We start from the raw sequence: 15,572 nt of genomic DNA on the forward strand, positions 1-15,572 counted from the left end.
GACCTGTATTGAAATATATTTATTTTATGAAAATATATGGCCCGTAAATGTTGAAAACTATATTCCTTCTGTTATTTGAGGTTAAACAAACATGCTCGATATTGATAAATAATCCAATTTCCTAGGTACCAACATAAATACCTTTATGGGGTTTGGGTCCATAAACTCTTGGGCAAGTTGATGAACACTAGGTGGCCAAGTTGCACTGAACATAACCATCTGCCGAGCTGCATATAGGAGGAGAAAGATTAGAGGCTCGGTCTCCCTAGCATTACAATACCAAGCTATCAGCATAAGTCAAAGAACGTGCCCACTTCTCCAATTAAAAGAAACTTTAATTTCTGGCATACATATACAGCCTACAATAGAGATCTGTGATAAGTTTGTTGCAGGCGCCTTATTTCCTGTCATTTAGTTTTTACCAATACAAGTGTTTTCTAAAGCTATCTGCAGTAAGACATTGAAGTTTCAAAGTTGTGTAATGAAAATCCAACTAAGATACAGCTGAAATCTAGCATTTTCTACACCACTCTCAATTACTATGCGTGCAACTTTAAAGATTCGTGCTTGAAACAACAATCTACACTGCTGCCAATACAACAAACATCTAGAAACAAATACTAGTTCAGAATTTAAAATAAATGTTCATCTGTACTAAAAACAAGAAAACATATGTGCTGGAATAAATGCTGAACAAAGTTAAAACTGAAAAGTAAATGCTTGAAAAGTGAACATATATATTTGATTTTAAGATTTTTATGATATTCTGAAAGGCTGCAGGTTCATAGAAACAAATGGAAAACAGAAAGTGTTGTAAATATCACAATGAAACAGATAATTTCTGTCATATAATAAACAAATTCGACAAAAGAAAAAAGGTACCAAAATATCACCTCCTCCTGGTGAAGCAGGCCTGAATTCTCGTCTATAAATATCTTCATGAGCTTAACACGGAATTGGGAGGATTTTCTTATTTTGATTCAATGAGACCTCATACAATCATTGCAGATTTGTTGGGAATAAGTACAAAATTTATTGCAGATCTGAAAAGGAGTTATCAGAGATCTTAAGATGAAAAGGTCAATCATATCGTGGCACAGCTGTGATTGGATTTAAAGTAGATCTGAAGGTGGCATAAAGAACTTCATTAAAGCAAAATAGTGAAAAGAATTTTGTGGCAGAAGATTTGACTTCAATTTGAGAAGGTTTATAGCCAAAGTTGTGAGAAACAAGATCATCCATCACTCATTGTTGAAATACCATTAACAGGTGGAAATCTGAATGAGGGGTCTATGCCTCTAGTGGACAATGTTGGAGTTCGTAGCTGAGATAGAGATCTTTATCTCTGGGCGTTAATACCATTACGGTCAGCTTCAGCTGAAAACAGTATTTATGATAAATTGTAATATTAAATATTAAGAAATGTGTCATACAACATGATTTGAGGCTAAGTCACAGGATTTGCCGAATTTCATCCATGAAGTTCGAATCTTAGCATATTTTTACCCTTTCAAAACTTCATCCAAATTTTATGATATTGTTATTTATAATAATATTATATTGTTTTAAAATAATATTGAGTTTTTTAGTGTAGTCATTTAGCAATGTAAACTAGTTTTGACAATTTTGTGGATATATTACTTATATTTAACTATGTTACCAGATTCTCTCCAGCAACCCTCAAAGTCTAGTTTGATTCTGTACAAAGTCTGGTCCTTGTCAAATTCTCCCCAAATTATCTTGCAGAACTACGAATTTGTTGCAAATTCTTCTAGAGGAACCCGGGCAGAACTTGCAGCGAATTTTGAAGAATTTGCTGCCCAGCAGCTGAACTTGGGCTGAATTTGGCCTCACAACATTTTTGAAGACTTTTTGGAAGTGTATATTTTTGCCTGATTTGGTCTAGTCGATCCTCCCAACCCTAAAGTGACCGCTAAAGAGGCCAAAAAAGATGGTCTATATGTCATTTATGCATTTGTGAATGAAAATGAAAACTGGCTAATAAAGGAAATCCAAATTGACAATAGGTGACATCCAAATTGACAATTATTGATGAATTTCCTTAAAAAATATATGATATCTTTGAATCCAAGGCTTAAAATTTGAATCTTAACTTTTGATCTAGCTTAGTTAGAAATCCTCTAACCAATACAAAATAAAAATTAAGATAACTGCACTTATCTTTTGACAATTCCTTTCATTCTCAAACAGTCCCCTTGATATGGAAATATATTCCATGCATGTGACCAAGCGTCTCATGTCGTATGTATGGCTATATGATGCAATTCATATCCTATTGAACTGAAACATAGGATATCGTGGTGTATTTTTCTATGTTGCTTTACTACTACCATAGTATGGACTTATTTGTTGTTGCATATATATACACACACATACATTTTTTTTAAAACATATGTTTTTGTAAGGGTTGAACCCAAAATGAATCTGAACCCAACCCCAAAAAAAATTTGGACGAATTTCAAACCCAAATATCGAACGTGCATCCGTACCGGCATCTGAACCGGCAACTTAGATATTTAAAAATAAATAAATTTATATATGTTCAACTTGATATATTTTTTTCCAAAATTTCACCCTTGCTGAATTTCACTCGAATCTTACAATCGACAAACTCGAATACGAATTTGAACCTTGTGACTTAGCATTGAGGCATGGAATGTCAAAAGTCATGTTTTGGAAATTCAAGAGACCTTTGATTGTAATTTGAAGAGTCTCTATTGTGTTATATATATCGCTTCAAGTGAAAGGCATTGTACACTAGACATTTTATAATCAATAAAATGATATTTTGTTGTGTGGCTAGAATTTTCCCTTCAATTTTGAGAAGGGTTTTCCGAGGGTTTTTTTTGTATCTCTTGTATCCGTTTGTTCTTTTCTTTATTGATGTTTATCTTAATTTCTGGGCTCAATATTTAACATGGTATCAAAGCCAGATTTTGATAATAGCAGGTAAGGTTGTTGCGATATATTTTAGACTCTCTGTTATGTTAAAATACTGTGTAGCAGCAGATAGGTTTGTTTCCTATTGCCATCTATGACTCTCCTTTTGCAAGCTGCTACAGAAGAGTTTGTATTCATTATGATTATGTACATCAATATGAAGAAATCAAATGACTTCATCAGTTTAGGATCTGTAACTTTCAGCAATTCAAAGGAGTCTGTCATTTGATCGAAATAGTTTCACTTGCAGACCCTGGTGTGTCTGTGTTGTTTATTTAGGGGGCTTATATGTAGCCCAAGTATGGCAGTGGTTCGGATTTATTTTTAGTTTGCACAGCACCCCAAGAATTCATCGTTACAATTGGGCAATGGTTGCATCAGTTCGTGCTTATGCATAATCATCTACAAAAGTTATGGCGCCAAGTTTAGTTGAGTGGTTTAACAGTAGCAGAAGCCAACATGGATGCTCATAGAAGCAAAGCAGTATATGCTCAAACACCAGTTTATCGGTAGCGGCCAATATGGGGAATGGCTCAATTCTAGCAAATGTGGAGTGCAATCCCATTTTGAAGTACGGTTATCGAGCTCTCGCAACTGCCTTCCACAGATAAAATATTATTGTCAGTGCAATCAAGATTCTGCAACTTAAATCAAGGGCAAGGAGAGGTATCAGAAAATCTTAGGGAAATGAAGAGATGGCACTTCAATCTTTAAGAAAAATGGAAAACATCTTTGTTCAAAGGAGGTCTCTTCCACCTTTACAAACATTTTATACAGGAATTTTGTAAGTGTCAATTCTGGTTGTTCTCAAGTTCTGTTTGTTGCATCTTCGTATATGCATTTCTTACTAAGTCTATTGTATATTTCTATCTTCTTCGCTCCTCTCTGACACCTAGTGATATTTAGTAATTGTCGGTTCATCCTTGTAACATTGACTGCGCTCCATCAGTTATCCTTAATGATTTTCAGAAGCCTTTACTATGTGGTATTTTATTGCTAATGTGGCCCATTTAAGTGTCACCACTTCAACATCTGGAAAATGGACAACAGTGGATTATCGTAGAGCAGTACATACTATGTCAAAACAAAGATTCGGTGGAAAAGAAGTGCAAGACTGCAGGTGAAGAAGGGAAAGTGGAAGAAGGTACGAGCCATGCATTTGACAACAATGTAACAGAAAACTGGAGCCTGCAGATCTCTCAATTATGTCAACTTTATCTACCATTTCACTCTTGTTCTTCTTCCTATGACTAAAGTGCTTTCTTGCTTTCATGCATTCAACCGTGTTTTGCTGGTGGAACGTGCATTGATGAAAGTGTTCAAGTTGGCGAACAAAACAGAAATCTGACGGTTTCGAATCATACCTTTTCGCTTGCCCAATAAATTCCGCAACCGCCATTTTCATCTCAAATGGCAGGTCGAATGAATATTTTCATTTTCCATGCTCTGATCATTTTGGTTTTGCTTCTGCTTCTTCTAGGTCCATGCAAGTGCAGACATTAAAAGCTTTGTGCAGATCAGAGATGGGCATTTCAGTATAGATGGAAAGGCAGTTTACTTCAGTGGATTCAGTACTTCTGGCTCATGTTTGAAGCGGCTGATCCATCTAATAAGCAAAAGGTTTCACAAATTTTTCATGAAGCTGCAGATCATGACCTTACTGTGGCTCAAACCTGGGCTTTCAACAATGGAGGATGCAGAGCTTTGCAAGTTTCCCCTGGCGTCTATGATGAGAAAGTTTTTCAGGCTTTGAATTTTGTGGTTTAATGAGGCCAAATTACTCAGTATCAGACTTGTTCTGACTCTGGTTAATAATTACAAGAATTGTGGAGGGAAGGCTCAATATGTTGAATGGGCAAATAAATCTGGAGGCCAAGAGGATGATTTCTATACAAATCCTACTGTCAAAGACTATACAGAAACCACTTAGAGGGTTCTGACGAGGGTTAATAGTATAACTGGAATAGCTTACAGACATGATCCTACCACCAACAATGAAGAAGATAAGTAACCAAATTTGTTTAAAGACTGGAATGATCAGAACCCTTTCTGGTGTATGTTAGGCAAAGAATATCTAAGGTCAGGATATGGGCATATATCTATTGATTTTAAGAGTTAACAGTTGATTAAGCCTATGAGCAGTTTTTAGCTTTTGTGCATCCAAACTACAAAGAGATAAGAATCCTCTGATCTGTTTGGTAACTTCTTATAGCACTAGGAATAGTGTTTGCCTCTTAGTGTTTATCTCTATATATCTTTTAAAATCAATCTCTTTTGGTTGCAGCAGATGCAACAAGAAGAAATGAGGATATCAAATTGATGATTCATATTTGATTCAGAGGGAGATGTTCAGCCTCAGAGGGAGGTTACATCACTATCTTTTGTGTTGATCAAAGCCATCCCTGCTGAGAGGGAGTCTTTGTTGAGAGGGAATTCCAATCATTATATGCATGCCGTTAATGAGTTTCCTTATCTGTGATAAGTTAATAATATTGTAGGATATTGAAACTCTTTGATAGAAATGAGTCTCAGCTGTGTTTTTCCTTCTTGATAATTATGAATTCTTATTTATGTCTAATAAATTAAAGTTATAAGGTCAACCTGATAACTATTTCACTTATGAGAGATTCATTGTGAGCATCATGTAGAGAGAGAGACCATGGTGTCATCACATTGAGAGATTTCATAATGTTCGTTGGAAGTCATGTTGAGAGAGTCCATGGCTGTATCACGTTGAGAGTCTATGATAAAATGTCGGTTGTAAACCTTACTAACTTGTCATGTTAAGAGGTTCCATGACAGCATCACGTTGAGTGAGTCCGTGACAAAAAAGTGATTGTGATTTTTGCAGGTTTCTCATGTTGAGACATTCCCTAACAACATCACATTGAGTGAGTCTGTGATGGTGATTTTTTTAGGTTTGTCATGTTGAGAGATTCCATGAGAGCATCACATTGACTGAGTCTATGACGAAAAATGAATGCGCTCTTTTCTTCTTTTCATGTTGAGTAATTCCATGATTATTAGTTATGAATAAATATTTCCATCTATCATGTTGAGTGATTCCATGATTATGAGTAATGTTACAAGTCTATCCTGTTGAGCGATTCCATGAATTTTATTGGACATATGTAATTAGATTTTATCATTGACATTTTGGTTGCATCCTTGTGTGCTTGTTCAGCTAAAGATCTCTTGCTAAGAGGAAGTGTTGGAGTTTGTAGCTGCGATAGAGATCTTTATTTCTGGGCATTAATACCGTTATGGTCACCTTCAGCTGAAAAGGGCATTTAATATAAACTGTAGTATTAAATATTAAGACGTGTCATACAACATGCGTTGAGGCATGGTAATACGAAGTCATGTTTTGGAAATTCAAGAGAATTACACATTGTACACTTCACATTTTATGATCAATAAAATGATATTTCTTGTTAATTACATGGATCTTCTCCAAATGTATATTCAGATTTGTGAGGCGGATATCTTTTGTGCTTACTGCAGGTCCAGTCCTCTATGCTCGAACTTGTGTGATTGAAAAACTCTTTGCTAGGTATCTGTGGGAAGGAGAATGCTTGTAGATCAGACTGCTTTGTAATGTGTGTTCTCCAAACTACATTCTCAACCCTACATATATCCCATCTAGAGGGTATGTCCCTCAAGGGACATGACTATTAGTTTTGACAATAACACAAGATTATCCCTAAATCGTTGATTTCAAGGAGTCTGAATATAATTAACAAAACTAAGCATTTGTTAAGTTAAATGCTAAACAAGAACACCTTTTGGAAATCGTTGGCTTCTCTAGGGAAGGTATAAATGTGTTAATTGTCAATCATTGGATATATATTATCCATAGAAGAATGTACAGCCCGTACTAACAGACCTGTAGCATTATCCAGGTTACGTTCTCAACATTTCTTTGTGTGACTGGGATTTTCCCTTCAATTTTGAGAAGGGTTTTCCCAAGATATTTTTTTGTCTCTCGTCTCTGTTTATTTTCTTTCTTTATTGTTGTTTATCTTAATTTATGGGCTCAATATTTAACAAACTAGTGTTCACTAATCGAATGAGGTAGGTGCCTCTAAATTTGTCAAAGAAATTATAATATAAAACAAGTTGTTTGTTGCGGTGTTCTCCTGCAATGGTTTCCATATAAATATCATGTTAGTGTGTTCTTTGCATGTGTTTGATCATCGTAACATAGTGATTGATACAATTGTGATTATTGAAGTTTAAATTGGTATAAACTGTTGTTGTACTGATTCAACATACTTCACTTTCCTTCAATAGCTCCAGTTTTGAAAAGAATCTAAATATGTTGTAATGGCCCCAACTCAAACCAAGATGATTAGAAGTCGTTTTCCTGTCCTTTCCTAGGATTACAAAAGAGGAAGAGGGCATAGAGCATCATTGGGTAAGAATGAAGTCCTCAGCTTGTTCTAGGTTCTAATTTGAAGTTAAGCGTGCATTATTTTACACAACTTAAGTGAAGTTATTTTGAGTTATGGGCACGTTTGTTCAAGCAACTAACATAACTTTAGACCAAAGGATTTAAGTTGACCTCCTTTTATGTACTTTAAGTGATTTTAAAAAGCATGCAACAAAAAGGAAAAAGGGTCATGGGATTTCAAGGAGTCCATTGGCTCATTTTTAAGGTTTCAACGCAGAGCATTGGATTAAGAGGTGGCAAATCAAGAGCTAAGATATAGTTACATCTTTGGGAGCTATTCTATAATTCTCCAAAGCCCTTTTAGAGCTCATTATGTGATGATGAATTTTGTATACTGTTTCAGCAACTTGGCTTGAGGATTAAAACCCTTGAGCATCACTGATGTTATTGAAACATACAAGCTCTCCCTACTTAGAAGTATGTTTTGGTGGAAGATGTAATGTCCCTATTGCGACAATACTTGATTTTCCCTAAAATTCGCAATTAGAATTTGGATTGCACTTGGAAAAGGCAAACAACAATGTTCCTTACTAGAAGAATGTCAATTCCTAATGATAAGTGTTCATCATTATGCATTACATTAACGAATAATCATTGATTCATAATACAAATTCAAGCGTTTGATTCCTTATTGCGCACTTCATCACCAACCTTAATAAAGATGGGGAATTGCTTGTCCGTGAGAATTGAGAACCATCTACAAGTAGACTCCGTCAAAAAAATTGTGGTTCATACATGCATTATCTATTTTGAGGCTACATCCTCAAGGATTCATGATATACATCCTTACCCCTATCTTGGAAGTTTCCTCCAACATAGTGTTACTCCATCCCTGCCAAGTCAACCTATCTTCTTAATGGTATTAGTGAGTGTTTAAGGAATTGGGTGAGCATATATAAATGTTTTATAAATTAAAAATGTAACATACATAATATATCACACATATATCCTAATTCCTTACTACCCTTCCTAATCACTTAACTTAGGAAAGACAAGACATTACTTGTTTGTGGAAACATTGGAACCATTCGTGAGTAGGCCTTTTCAAGGACTTGTCGCACATATATGTACTACCTATATTGGGTCTACACCTTCAACGATTCATGATATATGTCTTTATCCCAATCTTGGAAGTTTTCTCCTATATTGCACTATTTTTCCTAACAAAACAACCTTTTCCACTTAATGGGATTAGAAACCAAATTAGAGAATTAGCCAAGCATATACGTGATTCTGATTTCATTATTAGTGATGGATATATGGTATATCAGATATCTAAATATGAGATCATTCTTATAATTGGATAAGTTAGATCGTTGAAAATTATACCAAAGAATATTCATATATAATAAGTTATATATGTATTGAGACATTCAAATGTACATAGTGATAGTATATATATATATATATATATATATATATATAGACAGAGAGAGAGAGTATTATTATAATCTCATCTTACAAAATATACATATTTTCATTAAACTATATAGTTATAATTATAATATGAGATGTATATATATAGTCTTAGCTATTTCTATAAGGGTCACGGTCACCTCTCAATATAATTTCCTCTTCGAATTGTATGATCTCCTATTTCATTCCTTTCGGATCTTCTTTTTATGATTAGTAAACAATATAATTTCATCGTTTTATTCTCCAATTTTCTCCCATTTTCCTATTCTGATCTCTTCTTGTAATTAGTAATTAATATATTAAATCCTATTCCCTCCTCCTTGAATACGTTTAAGGCTTGCTCTTATATCTCAAAAGCGTAGCATCCTTTGCATTCAATGAGTCATGTCTCTTCTTGATCAATCTCCTCATAACCATTTGCAACTTCAACTAATTTTAGCTTATGGGAATAGATGATGCTGTCCTTGTCTAAATTACTGCTATTATTCTATGTTATAATCTCTTTCTTGCTTTATTAAAATCATAATTACAAATGTAGCCATCCCTATTGCTAATTGATATTTACTTTTCGTAATCGATATTTACATTTCGCAATCGATATTTATTGGCGTTAGTGTAGCTGCGAGTTTTGTATCACTTACATAACATATTAGTAATTGAATATTTGATACGGAGTATCAAACATACAATTCCTCTCTTGAAAAGTTATTGCTTATGGGATATGAGAATAACTCCAATGTTCCTTACTCTTGTGGATACTCGCTCAATTTTTATCGATGTGATTCGTTGGTAATCACGTAGGCGGTCTTACGCAAATTGTTGAGGATGACTTGGACTTTGGTGGGATGATGGAGATGGTGGTTCAATGTGAATGCTAGATGATGTAGATGGGAAAGTGATGGTGGTGAAGGGTGAATGATTCTTATGATTGGTGTTTCTCTAACTCTCTCCTCCTAAGTTCTAAGTCCTAAATTACTTGCTATCCTACTCCTACTCCTATGGATGGAAGACTAGCAAATGGACTGGGATTGATCCTAATGAAAGCTAACCAACGGCCTCACTTCCACAAGTGCAATGATTCAAAGGAATAATAAATTAGTTTGCCACACAAGACTTCCCAACAAGCCGCTAGGATGCTAGTGGTCTAGAATTGATCCCTATCAAACACCTACTAATGCTACCATGCAACTATCCATCTACTTTACTCCTACATAGCAAATTGAAATAAAATTTGCTTCAACAACTTGAAAAGAAATCTATTCTTAACTTTTGGAAGTAGAAACCATGCAATAATACCAAAGGCCCTTAATCACCATGCAAGTCAAAACAATGAGAAAGAAATAGTGAATTTTGGTATTATCTTATGCAACAATTTTCTCTGACCCTTACAAATGAGAGCAAATGGCCTTTTATAGATGCCAAAATTACAACCGACGGTGGAGATCAAAGGCAAAACCGATGATCCAGATTGAATCCCCAAAACCCTAACTAGGGTTGCCACCCCATCGGCCAATGAGAAGACGCCACCTCGTCCATGGACCAATGGAAAAAGTGGCAACCAATGAGAAGGCACCAAAATGGCGGCAAATCAGAAAACGACACTTGTCCTATTCTAGAAGAAAGAGAAATTGCTATTTGGGCTTACATTAAATGATCTTCTAATATGACTCTCCCCTTTTCTTTTGTTCTTTTAGCTAAGGCAATGAACCTAGCTAGCCTTTCGTTGATTTCTTCCATAGGAGGACAAGGTGTGTGCTTTATCTTGAGCTCCACCGATTTCATCACGTTGTTTGCTGCTTGTAGTGTCTTCTCATGATCTTTCTCATATTCCTTTGCGAATCCAATGAAAGCATTTAGGGAGGAAAGGGTGTTCAAATGTTTCTTCTTGATGGCAACCTTTCCTAGCTCATCCAATCTCGATCCAAGTTTTGTCTCACTGATATCTCCTTCTCTAATGTCTACAAAATCAAGCACCATCCCAACGTCACTCATCATGGTTGAAATGGAAGTGTCGACGCTTAGGCTATGTTGTGCAACCGCCTTCTGTATCTCTTCGAGTATTCTCAATCCGATAGTCAAGGCAACAAACCAAGACTTGACCGTACCCAATCCTCTATCATCAACCAACTTGGCCCTCTGCAAATATGCCTCTGGTAGCCCAATGAACGCCTATAGCCTAGGAATAGCTAAATCTTTGATGGGAAGGAAATCCTTCCACTCTTCTTCAAATAATCTGAACTTGTTTCTAACAACTACCAATGACTGGAATGTCAATATGAAGGAAGGCAAGAAATTTCGCCCATCTTGGATTGCATCATGGATCCAATCCCTAACTTCATGTAGCTGAGCTAATATCTCTTCGAGGTTGCTCCCGCTATCTTGAGGAAGGGCTGCCTGGTGCAACTGTTGGATGCGCTGGCAATCTCTCCAATATTTGTTTTCGGCCTCCAACTTTACCATCCTTTCATTTGCCTTCATCAACCTTTCTCTGATTGAAGCTATATCGTCCTGAATCCCTTCACATTCCATATCATCCGTGTTTCTTCCCAAGTTGTGTTCCACTATCTCATATTCCTAGGCCGCAATTTCATCCACTGCCTTATTAACTGTTGGTATAGCAATCTGAACCTTTCGATGACCATTGTTGTCGCTCTTGATTACCGTCGCCACTATCTTTGCCATTTATCCAATCAATCTTCTAGCCCAATCTCTGCCTAGGATCAATCCATAGGTATCGGCCACATCTACCACTGAAATGTCTACCATGTGTTCCATTCTTGGATCAGATGCCAACTGCATGTGTATGTTTTGTAGCTCACCCACTATCGGGTGAGCTGTTTTATCCAATTGAGTAACTCTTCTGTTTGATCCCAAAGGCGTGATTCCTAATCTTCTGCAAATGTTCAAAGGCATGACGTTACTTGATGTTCCTGAATCTATCAAGCAATTGTGAAGCAACTTCCCGAACATCCTTATTGATAGCAAGAATGGGGCTGGCTCATCTTTTCCTTGATAGTACACCACAAGTGTCTTGTGTACTTACTTTGGCTTTACTCCGAAATCTGTTGGTTGAGCAGCCTCTTCTTTCTTCACCTTTACCTTATTGTTTATCAGGTCTTGATTCCTTTGAGTTTGTTGTTCTATCGGCATTGATCCTTGAGCCACATAAACTGGTTGAGGCCCTGGCTGTCTGTTGAATTCACTGATATCGCCATACGCAATCTCTTGTGTAGAACTTCCTATCTCTCTGTTTGAAATGTCTTGAGATGAGTTTGTCATATTCATTCCTGGAATATCTTGGATTACATGCACCAAGTTAGGAGGAGGCCTCCCTTGAGTGTGTGTTATTGCACCTTGAGTGTGAGATCCTTGTGATTTGTTATCTTTCAAACTGTCAAGAAACGTGTCTCTAATCTCTACTACCTTCAATAATTCGAACAAAGGGAGATTGATTTTAACCTTCTTCATCTCCTCTGTCACACTTTGTCCTAATCTTTTCAACTCTTCATTGTTCACAGCATTGTTTCCAATTCTTCCTCTACTCGCTTCTTGTGTCGACTGGACATTTTGCATTCTTTGAGTACCTTGATTGTTCTGTTGTGTGTTTTGTTGAAAGCTCGATTGTCCATTTCCATTGCCGTGGTTGCCTTGTTTGTATTTGGGCGCATCCCTTGAAACATTCGGTACATTACTTGCATTGGGGTGTGGAGGCATATTGAAATTGTTGGCGATATGGAGGATGTGACAGGTCCATCATTTCCCTTGTTGTTCCTCTGATAGAACTTTGCATTGCTAGCCGGTTGTTGAAATGTTTGGTTCCCACCTGTTCCTTGAAGTAGAACAGTATCTTCCAAAGGTGGGAAAGAAAAATTCGACCCATTGTTATATCCCTTCTGATCTACTACCTCATCAACTAGTCCGTTTGTTGACTCGGGAGGAAATCTCCCTTGGTGTTCTTCATAAGTTGGTGTTCTTCATAAGCTTCGAACTTTGGCAGGAATGAAAACTCCTCAAAAGTCAAACACTGATCATACCCTAGGGATGGGACAATCTCATACCCCGTAACCTTAACATCTTCTTGGTTATTCGACTCATCTATTATGTTTTGAAACAGGTTAGATGCTCTCTTGAATTCTGCACACCCTAACTCCGAATGTTGATCCGTCTCATGGAATCTGCAATATTTGGACATGGCGAATTCCGCTAAGAATATTCAGTCCACTGGTCTATTACCTGTTGAAGCTTGGTTATCAAGTAGCAACACCACATTTCCATTGTTTGGGCCCGTATTCCAAGTTCTCCTCTAGTTAGACTAATTGTTGTATCCTTGGTCTTGTGACTAGTTATTACCTTGATAGTTATTGTTTTGAGAGTTCCTTTGATAACTGCCACCTTGGTTATTCCTTTTGTAGTCTCTGTCTTGATAATTCCTCCGGTATCCTCCTTCTTGATGGTTCCTCTGATACCCTCCTTGATAACCTCCACCTTGATTCTAGTAATTATTTCCTTGATGATTTCTTTGGGAACTTTGGAGTTGATTGTTCTGGTTTCTCAAATAGGTGACTTCTATAGACAGCTTCTTGACTTGGTCAATCAGTTCCTTCATCTCATCCTTTTCTTCTTGCATTCTTGTGGATGAACTTGCACCTTGTAGATAAACTGGTACTGATGGCCGTGCTTGGGATAATGGAGGCCCTGGATGTACTACTAACTGATTTGCAGGTGCCAGGTATGCAAGCTATGGGACTGGATTGTTTGGCTATCTTGCACCTTGGGGCTCCATTCCTTGTTGGCCCAATTGCTTCCCTATCTCAATTGCTTTAGTGTAGGCTTCAGTCAACGTTGTGGGAGCAGGATTCGCCATTCTCGTGAACATAGTAGTCTGGTTGTCTAAGGCACTGTAGTATGCTTCCAATGCGCCAGCTTTCGTCATTGTGTAAGGGGCTTGCAGTCTCGTGTAAGCCTTATGGAAACGATCATTGAAGGAACTAATTGTCTCTCTATTATGTCTCCTTATGTCCACAAACTTACTATGTAACTCCAGTGGTGTGATGGGCATACCAAATTTTGCAATAAAGGCCTCTCTAAGTTGGACCCATCCTGTTATTGATGATGTCGATAAATTGACAAACCAATAATAAGGTTCTTCCCCCAATGAATAAGGGAAAAGCCTACGTGCTACATCCTCTTCTTGAATTCTTCTATTGCACAATGCCTCTTGGAATACCTTGATATGCTCCTCTGTTGTACGATTAGGGTCATTGACAAGAAACTTGAAGCAGAATACCGCCGGATTCTTCAGTAGATCACGATATTGTTGGAATAAGACGGGTGAGGCGTTGTTTTGAATACATGGTGGTTGAGCCATCATTGGTTGGTTGATTTGAGCCTGAACTGGTGAATTAACTTGAGCCTGAACTGATGGATTAACTTGAGCCTGAACTGGTGGACTACTTGAGGGGCTAGTTAAGTTTGAGGTATCAACCACCCAATGGTTCCTTGATTTCTTGTGAAATTCTAACACAAGCAAGTCTTCTTCTTGGTGTGGTGTATTTCTCAGTATCCTCTGCCTCTTATCAGATATCAATCTCTCAAATCTTTCGGGGGAAAAAGACCCAATCTTTCTATCCAGCTTGAAAATAATCCCAACTTGATTGACTCTCTAATTCGAGTTCTCTTCAACAATAGCTTGACCTTGTCTTTGTGCTTTCCTTTCTCTCTCAAGCTTCCTTTCCAATACTCTTTGACGTTCTAATCTCCTTTGACTTCTTCTTTCAATAGCTCTTGCTTTCCTTTCTTCTTGATTTAGCACATCAACGGTGTCCAAGTACTCTCTAGTGTTCTCACTTTCCTCCCAAGCAGTTGAGCACAAACTTGCTACAAGTGTTCTCCAAGTTGCTCTAGGCTGATTTGATCTAGGAAGCACCATTCTTCTTCATAATTGACTGCAAATAAATCCACAAAATAAAATTTTCAGGCCCTCCTTCTAGCACTAGATAATGTTGATGCGAGTTTTGTATCACTTACATAACATATTAGTAATTGAATATCTGATACGGGGTATCAAACATACAATTCCTCTCTTGAAAATAACTCCAATGTTCCTTACTCTTTTGGATACTCGCTCAATTTTATCGATGTGATTCACTGGTAATCACATAGGCAGCCTTACGCAAATTGTTGAGGATGACTTGGACTTTGGTGGGATGATGGAGATGGTTGTTTGGTGTGAATGCTAGATGATGTAGATGGGAAAGTGATGGTGGTGGTGGGTGAATGGTTCTTACGACTGGAATCTATCTAACTCTCTTCTCCTAAGTTCTAAGTCCTAAATTACTTGCTATCCTACTCCTACTCCTAAGGATGGAAGACTAGCAAATGGACTGGGATCGAACCTAATGAAAGCTAACCAACGGCCTCACTTCCACAGGTGCAATGATTCAAAGGAATAATAAACTAGTTTTCCACGCAAGGCTTCCCAACAAGCCACTAGGATGCTAGTGGTCTAGTAGTGATCCCTATCAAACACCTACTAATGCTACCATGCAACTATCCATCTACTTTACTCCTACTTAGCAACTTGAAATGAAATTTGCTTCAACAACTTGAAAAGAAATTTACTCTAACTATTTGGAAGTAGAAACCATGCAATAATACCAAAGGCCCTTAATCACTATGCAAGTCACAACAATCAAAAAGAAATAGCGAATTTTGGCATTATCTTATGCAACAATTTTCTCTG

The 15,572-nt window shown here is 37.1% G+C and overlaps 1 protein-coding gene across 1 annotated transcript in view; it reads right to left on the reverse strand.

Annotated features, from left to right (window-relative positions):
• STRS1 (DEA(D/H)-box RNA helicase family protein) overlaps nt 1-15,572 on the reverse strand; it is a 107,613-nt gene that overhangs the window by 31,584 nt on the left and 60,457 nt on the right. Inside the window, exon 6 of the mRNA XM_089815049.1 lies at nt 142-227. Within this exon, the coding sequence (XP_089671175.1) occupies nt 142-227 (86 nt within the window). The remainder of the gene's footprint in view (nt 1-141; nt 228-15,572) is intronic.

Source organism: Cupressus sempervirens, chromosome 2 (assembly GCF_028749045.1).
Source record: "Cupressus sempervirens isolate cs-2001-9-10 chromosome 2, ASM2874904v1, whole genome shotgun sequence".
Lineage (NCBI taxonomy): Eukaryota > Viridiplantae > Streptophyta > Pinopsida > Cupressales > Cupressaceae > Cupressus > Cupressus sempervirens.